The sequence below is a fragment of the Lingula anatina genome, chromosome 9 (assembly GCF_051362555.1).
Source record: "Lingula anatina isolate TDL-2025a chromosome 9, LinAna3.0, whole genome shotgun sequence".
Taxonomy (NCBI): domain Eukaryota; kingdom Metazoa; phylum Brachiopoda; class Lingulata; order Lingulida; family Lingulidae; genus Lingula; species Lingula anatina.
Window position 1 is genome coordinate 4,416,841 of NC_141775.1, and position 27,791 is coordinate 4,444,631.

General features: G+C 38.1%; 3 protein-coding genes across 7 annotated transcripts; 2 read left to right on the top strand and 1 right to left on the bottom strand.

Moving 5' to 3' along the window:
* The first annotated feature begins 45 nt into the window (after positions 1-45).
* LOC106178344 (uncharacterized) lies at positions 46-7,817 on the top strand. Its single transcript, XM_086995169.1, has 7 exons — positions 46-132; positions 4,429-4,542; positions 4,731-4,844; positions 5,004-5,117; positions 5,298-5,411; positions 5,678-5,879; positions 6,865-7,817. The coding sequence occupies exons 5-7, from the start codon at positions 5,300-5,302 to the stop codon at positions 7,112-7,114; spliced, it is 564 nt and encodes a 187-aa protein (XP_086851295.1). The 5' UTR covers positions 46-132; positions 4,429-4,542; positions 4,731-4,844; positions 5,004-5,117; positions 5,298-5,299; the 3' UTR covers positions 7,115-7,817.
* A 1,213-nt stretch (positions 7,818-9,030) lies between these two features.
* On the top strand, positions 9,031-15,359 carry LOC106178342 (uncharacterized). Of its 3 annotated transcripts, none has more exons than XM_013561477.2 (6): positions 9,031-9,157; positions 10,544-10,622; positions 12,635-12,850; positions 13,534-13,655; positions 14,135-14,300; positions 14,575-15,359. In XM_013561477.2, the coding sequence occupies exons 2-6, from the start codon at positions 10,583-10,585 to the stop codon at positions 14,757-14,759; spliced, it is 729 nt and encodes a 242-aa protein (XP_013416931.2). In that variant the 5' UTR covers positions 9,031-9,157; positions 10,544-10,582; the 3' UTR covers positions 14,760-15,359. The 3 variants fall into 3 exon arrangements, with proteins under 3 accessions (XP_013416931.2, XP_013416932.2, XP_086851294.1); XM_013561478.2 differs by lacking the exon at positions 9,031-9,157 and adding an exon at positions 9,836-9,881; XM_086995168.1 differs by lacking the exon at positions 9,031-9,157 and adding an exon at positions 9,999-10,162.
* A 707-nt stretch (positions 15,360-16,066) lies between these two features.
* On the bottom strand, positions 16,067-22,182 carry LOC106178340 (uncharacterized). Of its 3 annotated transcripts, none has more exons than XM_013561476.2 (6): positions 22,046-22,182; positions 20,582-20,686; positions 19,923-20,138; positions 18,711-18,817; positions 17,497-17,659; positions 16,067-17,127 (listed from the first exon to the last, which is right to left on the bottom strand). In XM_013561476.2, exons 2-6 carry the CDS (start codon positions 20,601-20,603, stop codon positions 16,856-16,858), a joined length of 780 nt encoding a protein of 259 aa, XP_013416930.2. In that variant the 5' UTR covers positions 20,604-20,686; positions 22,046-22,182; the 3' UTR covers positions 16,067-16,855. The 3 variants fall into 3 exon arrangements, with proteins under 3 accessions (XP_013416930.2, XP_086851293.1, XP_086851292.1); XM_086995167.1 differs by lacking the exon at positions 22,046-22,182 and adding an exon at positions 21,717-21,934; XM_086995166.1 differs by lacking the exon at positions 22,046-22,182 and adding an exon at positions 20,904-21,035.
* Positions 22,183-27,791: the final 5,609 nt, after the last annotated feature.

A 27,791-nucleotide genomic window follows, 5' to 3' on the forward strand; every position in this document is an offset into this window, starting at 1 on the left:
GGGATTAAATCTGTGCTCAGAGGTTTAATTGCTAGGCCCCTGCAGCGACGGCGCGTGTGGAGGCGGGAAGACCATCAGGAATCAGCGGCATCTCTTTTGAACTGTGGTCGGCCATATTTAGTCGGCAGAACAGTAAGTACTCGGATCATCCATTCTGAACGGGGCCTCTTCTGATTGGCTAGAAGCGAAGGGACAAGGGCTGCCGACGTATTCTTTATTTCGCGTAGAAGATGTTCGTCATGCGTAGGCCTACTAATTTTTATAGTAAGCCCTATTGTTCTTTGTTATTCACCGACCCACGTAGAATTTTGCATGCACTCCATACACAGAAGGTTAAAACACGTTTTGATCTATTTCTGCATACTTAATACTTAATTCGATAATACCCGCTTTTTAAAGGAGGAAGGTGCAACACAAGCGTTAGGCCTACTGCTTTTTAAAATAGGCATATATATATATATATATATATATATATATATATATATATATATATATATATATATATATATATATATATATACAGGCCCGTAGCCAGCAAATTCAAAAGGGGGGTTCTTTTACTGAAAAAGTGGACCTTTTGCAATGAAACTTATGTGTACCTAGATCAAATTTTACCCAAAATGGACCTTTTCCTGACAAAAGGGTGGTTCTTTCGAACCCCCGAACCCCCCCTGGCTACGGGCCTGGCCTATATATATATTATAAGAGTTATTTCATGCATAACCTTAAATGACATAGGCATCACATACAGACATATCAGTGCGTGTGTGGGATGGGTCAGTCATGTGGAAAAGATCTCACAATAAGGTTTTTGGTTATTTAAGCTGACATCATTTTACGCGGGAGATGGAGTCTCTTCGGGTTTTTGCTCTTTTGACCATTGTTGTCCAAAGTATCAATGGATTCGACCGTGGTAGTCAATACCTTAAATTGATGCAGCTGTATTCTGTGAACAGGCAAACGAATCAGCTGTACACCCTTTTTGCTAAAGATTGTCCAGAGTTTCTTTCTACACCGGACATCGCTGGAGTTGTTAAAGGACAATGTTCATGTAAAAATCCATTTCTCGAATTTTGAAGATACAGCACTCAATCTATACACTAGAGGAATGTTTTAATCGATCCCCGCCATTTAAAAATTATGAAAACAATCTATTAGTAGAAAAAAAGCGTTTTAGTAAACCTCACCTCAATATGCAAAAATGAAGCAACAGATCTGGATCACGTGGTACTGTGACGACAATCACGATAAAGGTCTATGAGACTCAACTGAGCTGCATGGTGCATACTGTACAGACGGAGAAGTTAAGGAAAGTTGTGTTGAACGGAGTTGAGGAATTTTCGTTATGCCTCGGTGTGTTGCCGTGGGATTCAGCAAAATTGCAGCTCTCGTTGACAATCTTTCTTTGTCTGTGACGGTCTTCCGTGACTTACTTACTAACTTCGGTGACAATAGTTGCGATGCTCTAGATCATGGTCACCTCAGGTGGTTTAGATCATATCAAGAGCTGGTAGTCTTTCAGATTAACTGTCATCAGTTGGCAAACTTACTGATTGCTGATGCATTTCAAATGCATTGTAGTTGACCAAAAGCTCGTTTACAACAAACCTGTTAATTATGCACCGCTGCAATTCCCAAGCCAGGTAATAACAGGTATGAAACTCGTCTTGGTGGGCTTTCATATTTTTCAATATATCTCATTTATTTCATGGGGTTATTTTATTGGTATTTGTAAATGACGTTAAATATCAATACTTAAACAATTAAGTTCAAACACGGTCGCGAACATTAATAAAAGAAATTGCTCTCAGGGTATCTTGAAGCTTCCGTGGAAGAAAACGTGTTGAGGAAAAACAGGAAAAAGAGCGTTATATTAAAGAAAAAATGGGAACTGCTATAATAAAATGGTTCGTTATCCTAATTCGTTTATGCTTTGAGGATTTGTTTCTGAAGATTATTTCATCTGAAATATTAAATAATTTAAAAGATTGATCATTTTATAACTTGAAACGCAAATTCTGCGTCAGTACGCAATTTTTTTTTTTTTTTTTTGCAAATTTGTAAGCTTATAACACCGTGCTATAAAGATCTACTCAAGAAAAAAATTTGCTTGGGTAAAATTGAGTACGGAATGAACTGGAGACACTTGGCTTGTCATTAAGTTTACACGAAAATATGTCAGGTAACTTTATACTGTCTTTGAAAGAGTAAAGATTGAAAGATAATTTTAGACAAACTTTGACGGGGGAAATACCTACAAAGAGTAATGGGCTATTTCGCCAACATCTTGTTGAAAATTTTACACTGCAATTCTATTCAAATAAGCTAAGGAACTAATTGCCAAATTAATACTTTCATCACATAACAGGGGGGTAACCAGACCTGCAAAAATTGTACGCACATATTTAAAAAGATTACAAGCACATACAGCAAAATGTAGACTTACGCAAAACATGAACGACAGCGTAATCACAGCAAATGTACCTCATATAGTAGCTTAATTTCCATTAATAATAAAATCATCATTTAAGTCAAAAATATTCTTGCGATTTAATAACTATTTTAATTTACCCAGAACGGTATATTTATTTTAAAGGCGGTTAACTGAAATATAGTTTTATGATTTGTTTGTGAAAATTGCCCATGTCACCCTGTTAGTTTGGAGGTCTAAGCTGGATCAAGTCCGTGTTAAAATTCCTATGAAGTTGTGCAGGAAAAATTCTTCCTTTCTTTCTCTAGCTCCTCGATAAACCTGGTGTTCAGATTTTATCTAGTACCCCCAGGTCTACGGGAGCTGAGCTTTGTAACTAACGCACAGGTAGATTTTTACCTGAGATAACTGGCGTAAAGCTTAGATAGAGAGTGCGTTCGATACAAGCAAGACAAATTGAATGCCATTTAACCCTCTAATTAAGAGGTAAAGGAAGTTCCAGTTAGATGGATGATTAAGATAGGACTTGTCAAGGTAACGGGCATTGTTTACCTCAGTTTAATAAAAGTATGCAAGACGGAGTGTCAGCGGTTTAATAAAATAAATTAAATTTCACAAATAACATGGACCTCATATGCAATAATCAACATTTCCCTTAACTCATTCAAATGCAGTGTTTTATACAACTTGGGATAACCATAATGAAATGCTTGTTAAAGAAATGACTAGACGGGAAATGGTTTTACACAGCTTCACGAGGATTTAGACCCCTCGGGTAAGAGATTTGAATGAGTATAAACTTTTATCAGAAGCCAGAGAAGTCATCTTACAGGTAGACAATGCAGCTCAGTTTGACAGCTAAGCACGCTCTGTTCTCCAGTGGCTCGATTGTCGTCATTGGACCACGTGACCACGTAGCTCATTATCTCCCAGGTCGAGCAAATAGGACGTTTTTTAAAGCCAAAAATTTACAAAATGAGCTTTTAATTTGTGTATTTGGATTAAGATATCGTTAGTTGGGCATGTTTTCTGAAGAATATGTTCCGTTCAGGCCATTCTGACGGCATGAAGCAAACCCTTTAAGGACATATTTGGCAAGCGAGACGCCGCGGCGGTGATAGGGTCGGAACTTGATGTAAAGTTAGCGCTCGCAAAAGAACATTTCGGCCACTTACTTCAGCAATACAAGGAATGTGCAAGTAAAAAGGGTCACATGAGCGGTAATAATTATTTCAATATTACCATTTTATAAAATCATATTTATTTAAAACATCAGGGGCCTGAGGTTCGAAGATCTTGATGCACGGGTGTCACCTGGAAGGGTTCACTTATAAAAACTGCATGCGCATTAAAATGACTCATCTGTTCTGCACCATAGTTAGAATTACATAACTATTAATAACGAAATCCGCTCTTTTGAATTTGAATATTTATCATGCAGAGGCCACACCTGAGATCCAAGAGGTGGCCTTCAAAAACGAAATATGATATATATCCATTTGTTTTAATATATATATATATATATATATATATATATATATATATATATATATATATATATATATATATATATATATATATATATATATCGATTTGTTTGAAACTTATCAACTGTTTTTTTAAAACTTTATTTCTATTCACACAATTGTCTCTCTCTATATTCTTTGTTTCTGCAGTATATAACTAATTTTTTTTTATGGCATCACTGTTCTTCTTGGCGGTGCAATCGAGTTGAAACAAGTTTTATTTTACATTCATTACTCTATCAAGATGTCAGCCGAACTTTGAATAGTATGAAAGGGCTGTCAAATGAATAGGCTTAACTTAAAGGTCCAACACGACAAAATAACTATCAAATATGCTTTATGATCTTGCTGAAAAGACCAGTCAAACAAAAAGTAAACAAACATGTCATAAATTTTGTGAGGTGGGCACTACCCACGATTCACGTGCAATTGTTGTAATGAGTAAGTTGGACCTATATGTATATTCGACAGGAATAGACGCATGTTCAGTTAACCTCTGTCAAAACAACGGCGTGTGTGAGAATGTGCTTGGATTCCCCCAGTGTTTGTGTTCACAGGGATTCTCCGGTGACAAATGCCAGTACGGTGAGTGTGAAATGATTTGTATGAAATAATTTTTGCTTCAACTGATTAAATAAAGGGAGTCAAACTTCAGAATGTCCAAAACTAAGATCATTTTCATATGTTTTTTTCTGTTCGACAGAAGGATCCAGGGACTTCCTGAAACGAGCCCGAGTGATAAAAATATTTTCATCGTTTCAATTTTCTTTAAGATATCGACGACTGTGCCAGTAACCCCTGTAAGAACGGTGGAACGTGTGATGACAGAGTTAATGGGTTCCAGTGCACATGTCTCGCGGGATATACTGGAACCACGTGTGAAACAAGTACGTACAAAATTGGACCCATTTTACTTATACGTTCCAAGGTTAACAGTACAGATAGTTACTGAGCGAGAAATATGTCGATTTTTAATATGAGTGGTTTTTGTATCTGAAAAATATGTGAGGCTTCTTCTAATACACAGTTTATTTTCTGCTTTTTAGATATCGATGAGTGTACGAACATCCCCTGTAAGAACAATGGAACATGTGTGGACAGAGTTAATGGGTTCCAGTGCACGTGTCTCGCGGGCTTTACTGGAACCACGTGTGAAACAGGTACATACAAAATTGGACCCATTTTACATGTACTTGTACGTTCCAAGGTTAACAGCTAGTGCGGATAGTTACTGAGCGAGAAATATGTCGACTTTTAATATGGGTGTATTTTGTACCTGAAAAGTATGCCAGGCTTCTCCTAATACACAATAATACAAGATGTTTATTTTTGCTCTTTAGATATGGATGAGTGTACAAACAACCCCTGTAAGAACAATGGAACATGTGTGGACAGAGTTAATGGGTTCCAGTGCACGTGTCTCGTGGACTTTACTGGAACCACGTGTGAAACAAGTACGTACAAAATTGGACCCATTTTACTTATAGGTTCCAAGGTTAACAGTACAGATAGTTACTGAGCGAGAAATATGTCGATTTTTAAATGTTGTCGTAAATGTTGTCGTTATTTAAATGTTGATTTATGAATCGTACATTTCAATGATCGTCTATTAATTCTTACATTGAGTTCATTCATTCTTTCATGTATCTAACAGTTATATTTTAAATAAATCAACTTGTACCTGTATATTCATGCATTCGATTTAAAATGTATGCTTTAGCCAATTATGCATTCGAAGTGATTGACACAAAGAACGTCACGTACAGTGGACTGCGGTTCTTGGCTGTCAAGGTCCGCGTACCGGCAAATGGTAAAAGTGCATCGTCCGATTGGTGTTACGACTATCGAAATATGTGTCAGTCATTTGGACGAAGACCAACTGGCTGCGGGGGAAGATGGATTAGTGATTCTAGATACAGCAGGTAAATGAATGGACTTTTTAGAACCAGTTTTCCGTTTTATAGTGAAGTTTCTGAGAATTGCTTTAATAAACACTACAATTTTAAAAGCTGACTGCAGTTTTGCTTTTAAGGCTGTATTCCCAGAGCTTTTAGATCGACCTATCCCCGCGGGGAGTCTCACTAGATTACTGTCAGATAATCCGGCATCAACGTCCGTCCCGCCTACTACAAGCTGTAAGGGGGTAATTAACTTTCGAGTCCGCCCGGCTGACAGCTATTTAGCGTGAACCCCCAGGGAGTTAGGTCGATCTAAAGTAGATCGATCTAATCTCTGGAAATGGGGTCTAAGACAAGCATATTTTACTTACGGGTAAGCTACCCATGCAGGTACTCGACGCAGGTTCGTTTTGAGCCTCTGTATCCAGATCTTCAACTGTGTCCAGATCCGCCAGGTCATCGAACACGTTGTCTTCTGGTAAAATAAAAGCTTTAGGGATGTTTTTAATGTTTTGGTTACTCCAATGTTTGGTCAGTCTTCGTTCATACACATTTAAGGTTGGGACTGTGACTTCTACAGGTTGCAAGTTCCAGAGCTTGGTCAAAGTAAATGTGCTGCGCCTTTATACGTGATCTTGAAACTAGCACTTTGTAGTTATCAAATGTGACAGGTGTCATTGAGTTAGGATAATAACAACAGTTTCTTTCATCATTAAAAGGGATGATGAGAATACTTAAGGTAACATTTGTGACAAAGAAAGAAAGAGAGAAAGAAAGAAAATTAAAACCAGAGAGGGTAAAGCCGAACGCAAAATGTCACACTGTGAAATATGCCCGAGATAAGTCACATTTATGTGCCAAACAGCATTTGTTACGGGATGAGACTGCTAAGAGCTACTTTTTACTAGAAGCATTATTACCCTACAATGACGAGTCGTGTTGTATTCTAGGCACAATATACGTATCTTTACTAATATATTGTCCATTGACGAGTCGTGTTGTATTCTAGGTGTCGTGACGTCTACTCATCCTACATGCCGTCCAATAATCAGTTGGATTGCAATCCTAGTTCAGGAGCACGTGCCTTAGCCATGGCTGCGTTCAATGTCACTCCGCCCATCTACACGTGCTTTGCTTTTCATCGCTGCGAGTCATCTGGGGACTGCTCCTCGACCTTTGCTTCTTCAGGCGACGGGCTTACTTACGTCAGCAACATCATGAGCAAAAACGATCGCGTGGGCTACACCGTGTGCTATTAATAGCACGTCGGAAATATTACCTCTGGCCGGTTTCTTTTAATTTAAGGGATAACTCTTCGTATGAGATCTATATTTCACAATAAAAACATTGTGAACAACTCACAGAAATATAATATATTCTGTTTTACCACAAAAACGGCAGTTATAGCTATTATTAGGATATCTGAGCTTGTCTTTATAGACCACGTGACCTCCATTGATGGCTATACTCTGTTATAATCTCTTAACAAACTTTTTAGAAAAAAAAAACAGGGACTAACTTTGAATGTAAAAATGGAATCATTAACCGTTGGTAAATATGGGAAAATTGTTTACTCCAGGAAAATTCATTTTTTTGGCCAAAACGAAGAGTTATTATCCCTTTAACTCTTGATTCTTTTATTTTGATTTTCAAATTTCCAACTATAAGGCCTAATATAACTTTGAGGTTACAGAATACATAATTCTTAGTATGTTGAAACCAAGAACTGGTGGCTTTCAAAGCGAGGTTACAAAGAATTTCAGAATGATAGCCACGAAACCGAAGTATAGAAATATTGCTTTTTTGACAAAAAATTGAGAAATAAAAATATGCAATCGGAATACAATCCACATACGACAGGACGCCAGTAGCATGTACTTGTCAATTAATTTTGATTTTAAACCATTTTCAGAATGTTTTATCAAAAAAGAGTCAAAGGAATGAATAAAATTAATGAAAGTGGTTCAGACTTCGGTTTCTTTTTTCATTGAAAAGGCTACAGAACACCGTGTTCTTCTCAGCTGGTCTGCGAACGATGGGTATTTCCTCTGTTAAGGGGTCGAATAGGGCCCCGGGGTGTAAGTGCATGCTTTGCCTCTCTGCGTGTAGATAGTATTTTAATACTTAATACTTAAAAGTAGGATGTGTGCCTAATAATTCAAAAGTTTGTTTACCCTTTTTTAACAATCCAAAATCTTTAGTATAGGTCAATTAGATGTGATATAGTTCACTTGTAAAGAAAATTTGGGCTTTGGAATTGCTCTAAAACATTCCTTAGTGCAAATAAAAACAATAAGTTAAATAAACGTTGACAAAAATTCTATAAACTCGAAACTACTGGTTTACCGAATATGTCAATGGCGCGGGAATGGCCGGTCTTAAGAAGTCGCATTGTACTGTGGGATATTTCATATCTCCAAGGGACAAGCTCCATCAAAAATTAAATCTATATTTGGTAAAATTCATTAGTGCGTATGTACATTAGTTTTTAAAAAACTAGCATTCAGAAAGAAGCACTGACTAGCTTGACTTTTTATAATGGGTACTTCATTTTTATTTATATTATAAATTGTGAGAGGGAATTGCTCTCGGCCCACACTTAAATACTGTTATAATACACCAAATACGTTTTTTTACAAGAGTAGACATGTTCAGCCAACTTGTGCAGGACCAATGTGACACGCGAGAGCTTACTTGGTTTTCTTAGTGTTTTTCGCCAGGATTCACCGGATAAACAATTAAATGATGAACAAATGACAAATGTCAGGACGGTATGTATGAAATGATACATCTATGAGTAAAATTCATTGTTATCAAAGTTAATCAATTGATAAGAGTGACAAAAATTACAGAAAGTCTAAATCTGTAGTTATTGATGCATTTGTATTATCTGCAAATTGCAAATATCTTGAAAGAATGGTAATTACTCTCAGATCTAGAGACCACATCCCTCTTCCCGTCACAAATAATTTTAGTAAGAAGAATTATTTATCATTTAACCAGTTGTCACGAACATGGATGACATGGTCATTGAGACTAATGTTATCATTTACTACTGCTTTAGCCATGTCTTAAACATGTAATTACGTCTTTAGTTCAATCGTAAAGATAACGCAGTGCCCAGCCACCCCAAACCCCTTTGTAATGAGTACCCTCTTCTATCTTAAACGTGCAGCGGACTTCCTCCTCCGTCAGTCGGGTTGGAGCAGTTAGAATACAGCGGCCGACCTGGTGCGTTCGCCATTTGGTCTAGACTGGCTTGCTAATCACTTCTTTAATTTGTGAAAGCATCCTGCTGGAAGGTATGTATACCGGTATTGACCACCTTATTCATGCCGTTTTATATTCTGTTACAGATATGTCATTTATTATATATATATATATATTGTTGGCATTTTAATAGTATGGTTTATTAATTAATGAATGTGCGTGTGAGAAGTGGCCACTTATGTTATTGGTAACGAAGTGAAACACTAATTTGACTTTTATGTACATGGACTTCATCTTCCAACATTTAATCAGGATGACAACAAAAAAAATGGGATAGAAGTCAAAAATTGGGATAGTGAGGGATAACGAAGAAATAAGCTAAATTCCATGAAAAGCCATTACTAGAACTTGTCATTGATATTCGTGATTAGGAAAAAAACTAAAACCCAAAATTGAAATCGTTTGAATGGCGGACTATTAGACATTGTTTTTGTGTTACATGTTTGGGATAATACGATATAGAGAGATATTTGTAAACCAAAACTCATTTCCTTTCGATACATTTTAGAGGTCCTAAAATGGAATTTTACTACGGGGACTTATTAAGGGGGGCTTTCCCTCTTAAAAAGTCCTTAGCGAGTTGCCTTCCCTGCTGTTAAGTTAAGTTAAGTCGATTAATTGGCCGTATCGGGGGTACTCCGTGCAGGCGACCCATTTACGTAATGTCCGGTGTGACAGAAATGATAATTCTAGGAATGGAAGTCCCATATGACCGGGGTCCCATATGACTTGGACATTTTTATGTCCAAGGTACAGGTAATAGTCGGAGTATTGGGGTTAGTATATGGGACGAATGTCACCTGTACAAAGTAATGGGCAAGGGACTACAGTACTTGTGTGTTTGGACCTAGAGGACTACCATACCTGTCATACCGGTTTTACTCTCTACCGGAGGCCAGCTGTGTGATGACGTCATTTCTGTGCAACCATTCTTGCTGGCAACACAACGGATCTACAGGAAAGTGCACATAGATACTCGCACAAATATCTGTGAATATCTACTGAAAGATTGTATCTCCGTGGCCCTGTTAGAAAATGTATGGGTGCAACCATATCGCTGAAGTGAACGTCTCGATGTGTTAAGAGCCTTAGACCGCATTCACAACGAGTTGAGCCATGGCTCTACAAATCCACGAACAAAATATGGCGGACGTACATGTAAGAAAAACCGCCTAATCTTTTAATAGTCTCTCCGCCTCTCACACGCCTCCCCACGCGTCGTCCCTGCGGGGGTTCAGTCATTAAATCTCGGCTCCATTGGGACGACACATAGGGAGGCGTGTGAGAGGCGGAGAGACTATTAAAAGATCAGGCGGTTTTTCTTTCATGTACGTCCGCCATATTTAGTTCGTGGATTTGTAGAGCCATGGCTCAACTCGTTGTGAATGCGGTCTTACACTCAAGAATTCGCGTTTCAGATAGCCAGATAGCCAGTCTACTCGAACTACCAAGGCAGAATGACAGCACCACCGCCGCCTGTTATTCCAGAATTCAGCGGTAAGTTCTGTCAAATTATATTGGAATCTGACGTGAGGTGAATGGAAAGGTGAGGGGGGGGAGATATTCGAAGGCAAATATCTTCGAATGCCAGTGGGGGAAACCATGATGGGAAGTGTTTTTGTCGCTTCGTGCCATTTCGAATGCTCTCAAATATGCGGAGAAAAACATGTCCAAAACTTCTGAAGCCAATTTGAAATTATGTGTTTAAATATACGTACGAGTTCTGAGGCAGTTACTGGTTTTTATTCAGTTAGTGGTGGGGGTCATCACGACATCCCGAGGGGGGCATCACGGGGAGGGGGGCATCACGTAAATGAGAGGTAAGTGGTTATAAATGGCATAGGAATATTAGTGGTAGCTTACGGCCGGACATTTTATGTTATGACGCCCTTCGCCAATCTCTTATCTCCAGCAGGACGAAGTATTTTTCGCACGCAGATGACCCTGTACAGTAATCTGTCTGATATTTGCTCTCAGTTACCCACAGAAGTAGAGATTCTCTTCTTCTATGATATACCCAAGTTCTTTCACACAATAAAAAAATTAAAAATTTTTGTTGTAAACCGTTTAGATATTTAAAACTATTATTGGGACCAAAACAGATAAACATTCATTAGAATAAATTGAAAATATCAGGTCAATTATATGTTTCTGCATATTATTAGACACAAATTGAGGTAATGTGTGGATAAAAGTTATGTAAATTGTTCCTGCATTTTAGCCCTAACTACATGTAATTTAGGTCTGTCATGGATTAAAAAATATATAAATTATTTAGATATCAGTAAAACATGTATGTGACCTTTCATAGTATTTCAGTATCTATTCATTAAAGTTTTGATGGTATCCATGTTCAATATTTACAAGATATTGTATACTGGAGAAAATAAAGAGAGGACAGTCAGTCGTCCATAATGCGCATGCCCAACAGAAAACATCCACGATAGCTCTATTAAGACGTGAATTATCCTGCAATTAAGCGAGATTTAGTCGAGAGTTTGGCCAACAATCATCAACAACAGAGCCAGGCCAATTTTATAATTTTTTTTTATTTTTGGGACTCCTCAGGCTGCTAATAGCCTTGCCGTAGACTGTCTGGATGGCTCCCATATCAATATTGTCCACCCTGGCGTTGTCTACGCCTTGATCTTTGGCATAAATTTGCATGTAAAATCATTCATTGCAGACCTAATGAGCACGCGTGTCAGAAAATTATCGTCATTATAATTCATCAGTGTTGATTCAATGTGTAGATTATGTTTAACTTTGGGGGTTTATCTTAATGTGTCGTGCCGTTTGTTCGCAGAGGCCTTCCTGCATTTCAATCCATGATCTTGTAATTACATAACTGTGTTTTATCGTCAGAACAGGCATCGAGTGGACTCTCTTGGGATCACGTTTTACGAGACAAAAATTAATATCAATTTTCAAAGTTTAGCATTTGTGTTCTTTTTCTAACCCTGCAGCCGAGAATGAATCCGTTAAATTACGATGCCACTGCAGGCCTTGCCGTGTAGTGGGCGGGGAGATCATTAGGGGATGATGCGGCATAGCTTTCAAGTGATATTTGACACGGACCAGTTAGCCCCCTTTTCTGAATGCAGCCTACGCCGCAACTGAGACAAGTGGCCCCCTTGTAGAGGGGCTGAAAAAAAAAAAAAAAAAAAAAAAAAAAAAAAAAAAAAAAACCTTCTTGTTACCCTAGATCCTGGAGAAATGAAAATAATATAATTACCTCCGCCAAGGAGGTTATGTTTTCACCCCTGTTTGTTTGTTTGTTTGTCTGTCTGTCATCAAAATAACTCAAAAAGTTTTGGATGAATTTCGATGGAATTTTCAGGGTAGGTCAGAAATGGGTTAACTTAGAATTGATTAGTTTTTGGTAGTGATCTGGATCAAAAATCAATCAATAATCAATAATAATAAAAATTGCTGCCTAGTTGAATATATATTCAGAAGTTTAAATGCTTCTAATATAATTCAGTATTCTATACTTTTTATCAATATAGGACTGGTTCCCAACCCTGCAGGCACCGGACTCTTCACGTCTTGTACGAGTCCCTCTCACGGCAACCTCACTACCGCAGTCATGATGCCCAAGTCATGCGCAGACGATACAAGATGTGTCACCAACTTCCTCTTCCTCTTTATGGGGTTGTCCAGCCAAGTTTGTCTTTGTCCATTGACATCTACCCCTAATGTCTTAAACGGTACCTGTGACCCCAGTAAGTCGACATACGATGACATCTCCCCTATTTAATCGTTAAAATAAAGAATCAAAACACATGTATTAATTTCAATAAGCATATTTCAGCTTTTTTATTTTTGTATTAAACGTAGATTTATAATTTTATAAGAAAATTTCAGTAGTTACCTTTGGTGCTGTGACTTCGAGAATGAGCGGTAAAATTGCACCTTTAGACAAGCCTTTTAAACGGATTATTTTTTCAACTCTGGACTCGGCTTTGTGAGCACAAATGCCCAAATTAAGGACTCTAGCCACGAATTAATTACCACAACGTAAAATTACTTGCCACAAGTACAGCGTTTATCCGCTTATCTACCTGTTCGGTACGTTCCATATGAACCGGAGACTGTCGAGAATGCATTTGTGCCGTATAAAAGAATCTTTGGGGGGTATGTATAGAGCCAAAGACCCGGATGGAAGCTGGCCAAATTGTTTGTGTAATGAAACGCTAAGCTTGAGGCTAGTAATTCTTAATTCGTGGTGGGAGACGTTTAATTTGTACATTTGTGGTCCAAAATCTAAGGCTCGTGTTAGAAAACGGCAATTAGGCCTATCTTTTATGAGACCTGAAACGGGCCTAGTAAAGCCATATGCATTTTCGTAGGCCTGCGTTATTTACACTTTATCGAAACTTCAAGAAAATCCTCTTTTTATTTTCAGTCCAAGGCAGAGCCTGCCTAACCTCTGACGAATGTAACATCCTCCCTTTTGATTGTGTGGGTCTTGATAGCTGGAACATTACTGCAGCATACGACCCAGTCTTGCTGAAAGCGTTTCTCCGGGTAGGCGGATGGAATAGATTCTACTAGGGTTGTCCTAGAAAATATTTTAAGCAGTGGCTAGATGGAAATCATCCCACAAAAAGGCCAAAATTTCTGGGATTTGGAGGAAAAGTGGGCTTTAAAATAATTGCAGATCAGCTAATGCAGTGAAGAAGAAAAAACGACATATTTTTTCCATGACTATTTTTCTGATTGTTTTGTCTATATTTCTTTCAATTTGCTATGTATTGCGCCGCAGTGGGAAACGCCTTGCTTTGTATGAAACTTTTGTGTTGGTTTATTATACATGTACATTTCTGGTACATAAAGTTTCAGCCTTATCGCTGTACTACAAATTCATCTCTATGCACAGATACAGTCTGACTGTTCTGAGGGCCATCACCTGCGTCTGTCGGCGTCGTCGGCATCGTCCCCATGCACTTTTCAGCGTTAAGGCAATTAATGAAATAGTTTTTGGATTTATTAATTTTACATTTCAGCCCCTTGTGTTCTACATTTGTTCGAATACTGTTGAGTACCGCACCAGGATTCCATTGTACGTCTGCGCGGCCAGTCAATGCCAGTACTTCCAAACCGCCGCCATAACGCCTTTCGACCCATTCGGGGGAGGTGGAGGGCTTGGAAGAAAGAGGAGAGATGTGGACGGTACGAAACTGTCTCATATTCCTTTATTTGGCGTATTAGGCACACAAACCACCATGTGCCACATTACATCCTTTTTTTCTGCGAGTGAACTCTTCAGACGTTGGTGCCATTCATTATTTTTCATTTTCATTATTAATTTTGGGATTTGAGTTTTTTATATTATTTGTATTCAAAACTTCCTGTAAAACAAAGCGTAATTGCACTTTGAAACACAACCTGAAAACTGCATCTCGGATCTCTTTAAAATGAGAAAAATCATAATCTCTTTTTGCAGAAGAGTTGTCCGACCTAGAGGTGTCAGAGGGCCAGAGGGAAGATGCTGTTAACACGCGGGAGAAACGCCAGGCTGATGAGAAATGCCGACTCATAGCATCGCCTGCTGTCACCTCCATTGAAAAAATGTGGGAATTTCTGTTCGGGGACATTTATCCGTATGGCTGTGAAAATATATCAGGCTAGCTTTGACGTTATGGCTACAAAATGACATCATCAGCGCAGAATGACGCCATTGCTACATAACGACGTCATGACCACAGAACAATCTCATGTCCACAGACAGTGTCGCAACTCTGTTCCTTAACGCGTCACCAATGTGCTTAATGAAAGTTGATTCTTTTTATTTTTCCCAGTCATTTAGCTGTTGGCAACGTGATGAGAGAGATATACGATAGACAACTATTGTGCAGACTTTCCTGAATGGTCATCACGACAGTTAAGGGTTTTAATTTTGTTTGAAATGCGTTAAAGCGTTAAATATGTTTCTGTTGTATCTCCTTTGACAAAAATTGGATTTTTTTTTTTTTTTTTTTGCGTGCGCCAATAATAGACATCACGTATGGCACTATTGATCGTGTGCCCACCGAAAGTGCAATTTAAAAAGACAAACGGGAAACAAGGACGAAGTACAATGGAATAGGTATTTATTGTGCGATGTGTAAATATGGCATAAAGTAAATAGTTTCTAAAGAGACCAGATGTTAATTTTTTATTCACGTTTTTAAAACCAGTTTATAAGTAAAAGCACGAAACAAGGCACGAATAAAGTGAATGGAAGGTAAAGTCGCAGTGTGTTGTTTGTATGACAGGGGTATTAATTAATGCTTCAAATTTTAAAGAACCCCTGTAATTTGACAGGTATCTGACCGTGTCCCACATTGTTATCTTCACTCATTATATTTCCATTAAAGAATGACAAACAAATTGACGCATTGAACTGAATGTGTACGACGTAGATTTAGATGACTTTTTTTCATTTTATACGTGTAAGATGTTTAAGGAACATTAGATAATTAAAGACGCGTTACAGAAGCATGGGGAGCCGATATTTAAGTTACTAACTTTTGTTCTTTTTTTTTTCTATTTGATAAATTAGATCTATACATCAAAGCCCATGGTCTGTCACAGGGCACCGGTCGTTCTGTTTATAATTACCTCCCCCCCAGGGAGGTGATATTCCTCAGTTGCAATCCAGTCAAACTACTGGCTTAAGAAAGCGCTGTATCTCAATTATGACATCCAAAGGTTCTCGCCAGGAAACACGGAACGTTATTATAACGTTACTATAACGTTACTATAACGTTATATAAACGTTATGGTAACATTATAATAACGTTCCGTATTTCCTGGGTCACTCGCACCCTCCCCTTCCACGTGTGGCTGTATGTGTATTTGTGATCTTGGTGTTCATCATCATTTTAGAACTGAAATTTAACACTTTTCCAGCTTGCTCCATAATGTCTCTAATAATTGCTACGATTTATGCCATGTCTTTTGCACATGAGATAAAACAATTTATTATAACAGGACAATCATATCTACGTACTTTAAACACAACATTATATGCACATATAAACATGGAGTCGAAAGCTAAGCGTTTTTGAAACACTATTGTTTTGAATTTATATGCATAATGAAAAAACAACAACAAACAACCCGAGTGCTCAATATTTGCTACAGGGTACTAAGAAGCTGCTTGCATGTGTATTGCAGGCTTCAAACAGCTGCCGAAGAACATTTATCTCAGCCTACGATCCTGTTCAGTGTATGTCACTAAATAGGATTCACTGTGATTAAAATTTGTAACACAGAATTAGAAGTATATTAAGATAAACGAACCCCACTCTTAGCGACTAGACTGCGAGATACTATCGCATCGGGGACCGTTGACTGTAGTATCTGTAATCGGGTGCGCTAAGCTAAGGATTTTCACATGGCTGTCAGGGATTTGCGATGGGGTGGGGGGGGGGGGAGCAGAGGCTGATAGAAATGGAGGAGGGGGGAGAATTGACAAATTTGGCACAGGACCGACAGTGTTAGGGGTTAAGGTTGTAGAATGCACACGAAAGTAGATTTTTTGTATCTCCTTTTTTGGTATTCCCAACATCTAAAATGTATCTCTATGTACGATACAGAAAGAAAGGTGTTTAGGTGACTCTGACCCCCTCCCCCCACACCCCTTCGCTAATCTGTTTATATATCTGTCTGCCTTTTTATTTCTGTATATTGCACTTGTTTTAATTATTTCATTTTTAAAGACTTTGTCCAGTCGCACTACGTTATGGCAGGGGTGTCGTACACTGTAACTGAAACATGGGATAGTTTCCTACTATGAGCTCAGTAAATATATTCATCATGGACGACGTAACGCACTCTTCGTTGGAACCCGAGCCCGTCGACACAGATACACTTGTCTGCTTGACTTCAAGTTTTGCGTCTGATTTGGACTCTTCCCCTTGAACGCTAAGCGCTTCTTGTCCCGAAGTCTCCAGTGCTCTCAGCCACACTTTAGTGGGGTCCACGTCGCCCACGTCCTGGTTACGACGCAAATCTGGATCATGTGAAGAGGAATAATCGTTAAAAGAGATGAGAGAGATGTCCGAAAGAACAATTCAGTTTGTATTAATCCACGGGCTGACTTGATCATTGAGTATTACGACATAAAATCCAATAAACTGAGGCTACTTTTACTGATGAAGTCATGAGTAATTGAATCAACGTAGAATTAGAAAGATATTAAACTATGGTATTATATACATGTCGCCATGTTACTTGTCGCAATGCCGTAATTAAAAAGCAGAAAAGAAGAGTAATTTCGGATGGGGTCAACGAAACACAACAAATTACATAAAAATGTTGCACTTCACTTGCACTGTAAATGTTTTGATAGGTTATTAAAATAATACATGTTTTTTCTCACCGTCCAAATCTCTCTTCTTCCTTCCAAAGCCGGGGACTCCGGGGATGCCAGTGGGAATACCCGACGACAACCCAACAAAGACACACACGTTGGCAACACACGCATAATTGGGTATCACTACCCGGAACTCAATGGTGTTACTGCAGATATAGAACACCAACGGCTGGAAGACAAAGGGTGTGACAAACGTTAGCGGCCAATAACAGATCAAGAGGCAGATAATTTTACTGGACTATGTTGCAACACCAAGATAAGCACACACGCCAACAACATCCACTGGACCGATTTTGCTGGTCAAATCGCCCCAAACGTGAGGTATTCGGGTAGCAAAACCATCGAATAAGCAGTCCCACAGTAAGAAGGCGCCTCCAACAACATAACCTCCTTGCATACAGATCCTCCTGAGGAAATGTCTGACTGTCATCCGACGCCCAAATCGCTTACTACAATGTGCAGCCAGCATATCATGGCTGCAACAGTGCCGAGATGTTTACATACTCCAACAGTACCCTCCACCAGAGCCGCAGTTATTATTGTGGGCATTTTTGCTGATTGAGCGCCAAAATGACAGTCTATTTATCTATCTATAGACATATCTGTGAATATCTGTGGAAAATCAAGCTGTCGCCTGGTAGAGGGTACTCCAACAGGACAATGCTCGTTCCCATTCAGCACGTGTCACCACATCATATCTCCAGGATGATCAGGCTGTGGCTGTCCCACAGTGACCCACACGTTCCCCAGATCTAAATCCATTTGGGCAGACAGGTCGCCCAGAGTAACCCACTTCCTAAACGCAGGCAGCAGCTGGGGCAGGCACTCCACGAGGAGTGAAACCGTATCACACAAGAAGTAATCCAATGATAGCCATAGTGCACTTGCATGTGTCTGAGACTACCGTCCAAATGTCTTCTTATTTCAGTTTGCATGTCTTAAATGTGATACTTTGATAACACATTATCATAAAAGTGTAGGCTACGTTGTCATTGACGACCAGTATATTAATATGTAAAATAATATATAAACATGGAAATTTAATAAGACAATACTATAGAAATATATAAAAAGCACAACTTAGACTTTGGTAACGTTGGTGCACAAAAGTCATATTTACGAGAGAGAGAGAGAGAGAGAGAGAGAGAGAGAGAGCATATGATCCTAAAAAACAAGGATTTAGGCTGACATACTATAGCAAAGAAACCCTATGCGCTTACCGTTAGAAAGTCCTTGAGGGTGGTATCTATATTCCAGTTAGTTAACCCAACACAGTCGTACGGACGAAAAGAACAATCCACATTTGACGTACATGCACTGCCTTGGACTGTAATTAATATGATTAATAGGTGAACTACAAATTAAAAGGATGAAAAAAATGATAGATAGATAGATAGATAGATAGATAGATAGATAGATAGAAACGCAAATAAATTAATAAAAAATCATCGGACAGGATAAACAAGTAAGCTAATTTCAGACTGTTATCCCTTATTGGAGCCATTATCGTTGTGATAACCGCATATTAATAACAAGCTATATGCCACACAAAGCCATACATAGGGCCGAAATATTATTAATGCCTATTGTATTTCGTCATCTTGGTCGAACATTAACGAGTCCAGAAAGAGTATAAGTGAAAATTTTCATACTCAACAAAAATAATATTATGATTACTCTTAGGCAGCGTATTTGCTAATGAATCAATGTTTTCTATACATATATATATATATATATATAGTGTTACGAACTATTTTTTCTTGCGCATTTGTTAACTAATCAATAGTGGTGTCACGTTCTGAGCAGACGATACATGCATGACCTCTCCGCACTGTGTACATACCACTTTTCATTCATTATCGAGTTATTTAACGGAGATATAGTCACGGAGGTAAACTATGTAAAAGATGGTTATAAGGGGAAATCTAGTCGGGCGTTAACCTTTTTAATGACTGGTCATGAATCCACAATGCCCGAGCTTACAAGAGAATTGTGGAGTCACGGCCAGTCATTAAAAAGGTTATCATGAATCCCGTTATTGTCATATTACGGGAGATGGCAACAGGGGCCATTATCTAATGACTCAAACAAAACTTATTGCATATGCTTGTTTTCTAAATCTGTTGTCAAGGAGTATCTTGGATGTCAGATGGGAGGGGTGTGTAAAGGGTCTGGGTTAATAGGTTAATAGATCTAACTCCGTGAAATCGCATTTTTATCTTTGCCAATGTCATAGAGGAAGAGTGTTTACACCTGGTAGATCACGGGAGGAGATCGTAAATGGACCATGGGCGGTTAACCATTTCTGCTGGTAGCACCGGGAAGTTGCGTACAGGAGAGAGAGAGAGAGAGGGGGGGGGGGGGGGGAAGGGAGGGGAGGGAAATCTACAGCAACACCAAAAACACTAGAGACAAATTCAATATTGACTTACTTGGAGTGCACCCTGACCCTGGAGGTGATGTTGGGACTGTGGTCATCGGACATAGGCATACTTGGTATGATAAGGAAGCGAAGAAGAAAAAGAAGTTCCTGACGCACAGGGTGTTGTCAGCACACTGCCTGGGCAGAATCACCGCAGTCGTTGAGTTGGTTTCAGGGCCAACACAAGGGCGGAACAAACCGGTTCCTGTTGTGTCATCTAAAGGTCCTGAAAGAAAGCAAAACATTTTCCAAAAATAAGTAAACAAATAACCTCCAGCTACAAGCGAATCAAGAACAAATTTGGAAATTACTAAAGAATTTGCTCGAATGAGAGATAGAGAGAGAGAGAGAGTAGATCAAATAATGAAAAATTTAAATCACACTGAGCATTTGAAACTGATGTTTTAAAGTAATGTACAGTAGGCCAGTGGGTGTGGTCGCGAAAGCCTCTACCAGAGGGCACTTTAGGCTCGACAACATGAAATTTGATATTGCGCTATATTGCGTTGAACAGACACTCAATGGAAAGGACAGTGAAAATAGGTCTTTTGTTGCTCCAATATATATATATATATATATATATATAGAGAGAGAGAGAGAGAGAGAGAGAGAGAGAGAGAGAGAGAGAGAGAGATCGTTTGTGATGCTGACAATAAATCTGTAACTTACCGCCGGGAAAGGGGATGTCCATAATTTACTATTATCTCTCTCGGGCTACTCACGTCAAGTTTTTTCCCCTACGGTACAGTTTGGTGGGAAGGCCTCCAGAAAATTCTACGACGAAAAAAAAATAATATTGAGGCAAAAAAACATGCAAGTATGAAGCTCTTTCGATGCTGTACCTGTGCAAAATACCTGTCAGCCGCTCCTGTACTATACATGTATAGAATAACCAAACCTTAACCTCTCACACAGAGTATACCGATAAAACGTCATTTCAGAGCGTGTTGGTTTATTATTCTTCATAATGAAGAAAGAAGACGATAATGACCTTCATTTTTCTCTATTCTCAGTTTAGCCGACTCCATCACGAAGCTCATTAGGGACCACTGGTAGTTAAACGTTTTTTAATTAGAGTTTAACTTTTTGGTGAAATTATCATTATCTTTTCGGACGTGTAATGCCTGCAATCAAAATATGACTATAATTAAAATTAGACTATTTTAAGTTCGATATGAAAAAGAAAGAAAAAGAGACTGAAACCGTATCTCATACTTAAAATTTCTATCAAAAAGTTTTTTACAAGGTCAAAATACCCTTTTACAAATGGGTTCTGCCAAAAGTCCCAGAGGATAAATTGCTTGACAAAACCAAATACGTGCATTTGGATTTTCGTTGCTGTGCACGAGTAAGAAACGCGTTATTTCCTCATCAGTTTTAGTCTGTTAACTGTTGAACAAATGAAAAAAATTAATTAATAAGTAAAATGCCCTTATAATCAGAGACAGATTTGAAAAAATTCTTTTATCGTTCATCTGGAGTCATTTTCAGGGCAGCGTGACACCTGCATTAACCTAGCCAGCGTGTAAAGACATTAGGAACGGCTTAATAAGTAGAGGGACGGAGCTCAGTGGTTTTGGCTCATGTCTCCGCATAAACTACAGTTCCATCTTCTGGTTAACACAGAAGTTTTCACTCTACTACCTAGCACGTAAGAACCTATGGGCAATTTTTTTTACAAAATAATAATGATAATAACAACAATAAATATATGAATAATAATGTAAGTGAAGAAATAATGAAACTAATAACAAAATTGGAAAAATGGATAAAAATGCAAGTTCGTTCAAAAGCGCCTTCTTACTGTTAGTGCCAAGTTTATATCTTCCCTTACTTCCTCACTTTCGTCACTCTTTCCTATTCATCTCCTGTCAAAACAGACGGTCTCAGTACCATTGTGATATAAATTAAACCAAATCAGCAAAAATCCACCATTTTATAGGTATATTTGAGGCAGGCGCGGATCCAGAGATATTTTCTGACAGTCTTCCAAATTATCTTTGTTGATCGATCCTCCATTTTTGACCGTTTTCCGACAGAAAAAAAATTAGAAACCCGTCAATGTAAACTTGAATATCTGACCGTCTTCCGGAAAACCCAGAAGACCCAGAATCAGAAACACTCTTTTCTTACCTGATGTTTCTTATGGCATCTGTCGTGAATTCTGGGCCTACCTAGGCGCAGCTGTCCTATTTGTAGCTTCAGGTGTTGCTAATGAATAAGAGGAACTTTGGGCTGATGGGCCATTGATAGGTCACCTATAATGCAATGAAGGAGATTAGCCTGTGTCCAAGGCGCCTATTTGCAAAGATAAGTACAGTTACTTACTATGTGTATAATTACTTTAATGCAAGTAAGAACAGCAGAGTAAGTTGTAACTTTATAGTATAAGAAAATTTTTCTAAATTATTTCCATTTTCTGTTAACGCATACACGCGCTGACGCACGCGCACATACGCACTTATTAATAGTTTTGCACCTACAAATATATCAATGATCTGCCCTCTAATATTGGATCATATCCATGCTATCAAAAATACTGGTATTATCCAGTGGCGAATTTAGGAGGGTATCAGGGGGTTCTGAAAAAAATCACCGATGGTCCTCTCTTGAGATAAGAATTTGGACTAGCTGAATCATAGTTCTAAACAGTAACTAATGGCACCTTTCGCCCTCTAAAATACCAAAATTTTGGGTGTTTTAGTATCAGATCATTTTCCGAGCAATTGAGATATTTCTTTCCCACGCCATAGGGAGGGGGATCGGCTCGCATCCGCGGACGCCTCCCCCCCCCTTCAAATAATCCTGGATCCGCCCCTGGTATAAGCAAAGATCAACAAAGAATTCGAACTAAAAGTAAATGATCATTATACTAGTTATCATCATGATTTGTTATTATTTATGTAATTAAATGAGTTTTAACAATCAATATCTAATAAGTAACTTGTATAAAACTTGAACGCTAACTTTCTAAAATATATATTGAGACAAGTCAGATAACCACACATCTTGTAAGGATTCGCCAGTGTTCACTTTTATTGTTCGTCTTCCTTGGTATCCGCTATCTATGTGTTCCTTTCTACATGTATGTCCGCGCGCGAACAATAATCGTAATTACTTAATCACATTCTAATAGCTATTCGCCTTCCAATTAGGCTTGGCTTATGCATAGCAATTATTAATTAAATGAAATATCACGGGCTTTCGTAATAGCCACTCGTGTATATGAAGCACATTAAATGTTTAATTAATTACAGTCTTTATTTAATCTTTATTTAGCACGAAACGAATTATCCTAAAAATCCAATAATTTTCTTTTTAATCTGCCCGTGACACTGTCACCGTTGTGATCTGCATGTATATAGCTTCATGTTTCGCAGGACTAAGAAGAGTGCCAAAGTAGTTAATGCAAGGCAAGAAATACTTAGTAAAAAGAGTAGAATGTGCTCAGACTGTACAGTATGATGATTTTTGCGGTTCATATTTTTTTAAAAGATCGCGCCATAAAATCTCGGTTTAAGTAATTTTAAGTTAATTAAAAGAAAAAAATTAATGCAACAGATCTAATTTACTCTAGCACCAGGACAACTATAAGATTACATAAATGGTAATATAAAGTTGAGTGACCCACTAAAAAGTTATCAAAACATTCTCTTGAATTAACTTTTTCCTGGTTTTATCGGCTTTTGTGTGAAATTAATCCACATTACATATACACCCCATTTCCATAGATTAGATCGACCTACTTTGGATCGACCTAACTCCCTGGGGGTTCGCGCTGAATAGCTGTCAGCCAGGCGGACACGAAAGTTAATTGCCCCTTACGGCTTGTAGTGGGCGGGGACGGACACTTAAGGGGGATTATCTGACGGTAGTCTGGTGAGACTCCCCGCGGTGATAGATCGATCTAAAGTTGTGGGAATAGACCCTAGACTTCAAAACGCGAAAAGAGACAATTTCGCCGACAACGGCTTATGTATATTGTTAACGTTCACAACTTAACAAGTGACTAACTTACGTCTCGATCGGTTGGTGAGATAGGAAGCAAGACTTCAAGCCGATTAACATATCTAGAAATCTTCAAAGGCGTAAAAACGGCGACGGGCAGGTTAACAGAGCTTATTAGTGAATTACATAGGTGACAGCTTTACCTGTTATCACTCCGATGACCCGCTTAATGATTTTATGCGACGTTAGATACTTTTCAGGCCATTTCAAACACAGAAAAATACTCACAAAAAACATGGATTTAGGCCCCCTCCCTCCCCCCTCAATGCCGCACCGCACCCTTTAGATGCCGTCGTATATCTATACGAAGGCTACACGGCAGGATTGTGAGTGCTTAACGGAATCATATCGATTTTAAGCAGTAGGCCAAAATACCGAACCCTGTCCACACCCTTTTAGCGAATTTCATTCACTATGTTTTTCTGATTACTTAGGTTCTTATATTTTATTTTCAGCTTGGTTTATTTTCTGCCATTCAACTGGGGATGTGTGTGAATGCCAGAGACATTATCATGGTATTTTCTTAGTCAATCAGCCAGCTTCTTGCTTCCTGGGTTTTTTCTTCGTCAGAAGAAAAATCCGCGACACGACAGTGCGGATGATGAAAGTGAGTAAAGATGAGGATGTCACGATTTGAGAAGATGCCCTCGCGATGACCTTCCCAAAAGAAAATGGCCACACGAATCCAACACAAAAATGAGCATATCGCAAAAATTTGGCTCTTGAAGTGACTGCAAGAACCTGAGATAATCCAGCGGCAGTCACACTATAGCTTAAGATGCACTCTCCAATGGCCCAATTTTTTTGCCATTAAGAGTCCAATTTGAACTTTCCTTTATCGTGTGTCCATCTAATGTCATTTTTGAGACAATTATATGGTACCTTCATAAGTGGAGGCATTAATGGCCCTGTCATACACGATCACACTATCTACTGACCGCCACTAGTGACCACCAAATGACCCTCCGCCGATAAAGAGCAACGCACTGCTTCTACCTTCCGTTTACGTTGTGTTTCCACAAGTACTGAAAGTCAGATTAACATGCAATATGGATGAACTTGTTTCGACCCCGTGTCTAATTAAAGACAGAAATAAGTGAAACTAATTAAAAGGGACAGGCTAATAAAATTAATAACTATAATTATGTTAAATGTGCAAATCACGAGCGCTCTGTTTAAACATGTATCTAAAAGAAACACTTTGAAGGTGACTTGATTCTTCTTTTGTTTTTGGTCAGACGTACGTCATGAGACATTACCTGTACATGCTTCTGTTTATTTTAAAATTATTTTTGTTATTTCCATTATGAACTTAATGTCATGCAATATTACACGCGCAGGTCGGGAGTGCATTTTATGGCCAGTTTTACTGTTTGACAGAAGCACAGTATTGTACATTTTAACACTACATTGTCTGAAAACAATCCTTTGCTTGGTGCTTGTATATCTCCCCGTATATAATAAGCCAGAAGTTAAAAAACAACTACATGTGCTTGTGTGGCATAATGGAGGTGAAAATGGAAGGAAAAGCAAGATGGCATAAAAAGCTAAAAGCCAGTGGAAACAGAAGCCACAAAGAGGAAATAAGGAAGACACTTGAAGTTAACCGATAAACCCTTAGACAAGATAATAATAATAATAATGATCAACGACAATGACACCTTAAACATCTCCAACGCAAAAAATAAAAAAGGAAAAGAAGAAAAACATAATTACAAGCAGAGTAGACTACTTCGTAAAAATTGGTATATAAAGATTAGCAAAATAAGTAAAGAATTCTTTGCCCAAGTGCTCAAACCTCTGGATAATAATGATACTGGAATGCATAATAAAAGATGACTCTCCAAATAAACATGAAAACTTGCCCAGTACATGGTTTGGGACGTGCAAAAAAAAAAATGTCTATTAGTAATTAGGTTTTTGCATCAAAATGCAATCTCAACTGACATAGAAAAAGAAAGAAAACCTAAAAAGGTTGGCAAAATCTGTAATGTTGTCAGGGCAACCGTATTAAATTTTATTTATAAATTTGCGCCAAATACCAACCAAAAAGATGTCATCATTCTGCTCATTTACAATTACAAGAACTAATCCGGATCTGCTTAGTTCTTTGCTGGTAACCTAAATTGTGACATTACGCTAAAAGCCGAATTTAAATGTCGTCATGTTCATCGTTTATACTGTATGCTACAGATCAAGGACTTACGGGAAATAACCAAGAATTATTGTAGATTCACATGTGTTATATATGTACTGCAAAAACAGAACCATCTTATGAATAAAAAGATCGTACAAAAATGTAATTGCTATTTGATGAAGGATAACGATGAGTCACATTCCAACAGAGTAAATGTCAGGAGCGTAAACACCACCCTTTAATTCCATATATCGTCTAATTACAAGTCATGCTGATACTATCCACTAATTCCTCGGTATTTTAGTAGGAATCCTGATTTCAAATTTGATATTGAGAATTTTTTCCAAAAGCGCTTATTTACAATAAATAAATAAATAAATAAATAAATAAATAAATAAATAAATAAATAAATAAATAAAATCAATTATATATTTGTTGAAATAAAGCTAATAGGTCCAGACGTTTTATTTTATGCTTCAAGTTATGTGCTATTAAAGAATGAAAGCTCTCGTAATTTTAAATCGAAATGCTCTTTCAAATGAAAACCACGAAAAGACCAAAATGAAACATTTATTTTTGTTTAATACAACTGAACAAAGTCGCATGTGTCTTTTATACATACCCTGAAAATTTTCTAAATATCCTTGAAAATAAATACCGATAAGCTTAATTTCTTACCCTCAATCCCATTGCTCAAATTAAATGTAATCCAATATAATCTATGATTAACATGAAATTTGGAAATTTAAGATAAAGAGCCAAACATTACTGTTGAAATACCCCAAAACTTTCTTCGGAGCAGTAGCTTTATTTTCTTTTATGGCGCTTGCAATGGTAATTATCCCGGCAAGTACATAGCCTGCTAGCGAAAACAAGCGAGGTGTTATAACGGTTGTAGGCCGCATACACAACAGCAGAATAACTAGTCCACGGATCAAGTATGGCCGACCCACTTGAATACTTGTTGCGTAATCTATTCAGTGTCTATTAGGGAATAAGACGGCAAGCTTTTAGGTGGGTCGCCTAACTAACTAGTCGAATGCGGCCCTAGAAGAGAGTGGGCCCCGAAATCATGACTAACGAGCGAGCGTGGAGCAGGAAGAAGGAAAGCTGACAGATATTATCAAAGGATTTTTTGGTCGTTTTCTGTCACGTTCAGTAGAATTGCAGTCTATGGCACAACGACACAAATGTTTTTATATCTCAATTAAAATAAGAATTAAACTTCACCATTGTATTTATTTCTAAGACAACATCCTTGTGCATACATTCTCGCGCTCTAAACTTCAAGTTAACACCACCCTCATTTTCACATGTTTTGTGGTCTCATATACCAATTCCTACATCCTCGTTCTGGGCAATCTCGGATGATTTTCATTGGTAAACACGTGTAGGGAATTTGTATACATGCATGTATCTCATGCGGTCAAAGAAGAATTTATGTATGTGCAGGATGGTTGACAAGAAGACAAATTTGTATATAGTCTATCATATATGTACATTGACAGTTGGTGTCGAAAAATATTCTTATGTTCATGTGAAATCGAAAAGGAAGGTATCAATTTCACACATGATAATGTGCTGTCCTTTCACCTTATCAGCACCCCTAATTTTCTCATGATCAGCTATTATAAAACAATTTCAGCAATTTACTTCTCCTGCGGTTAGGGCGAAATTTTTTAAATTATAGCGTTCAACCAGAAATACTTGAACTAACAAGCGCTGTCCAGTTGT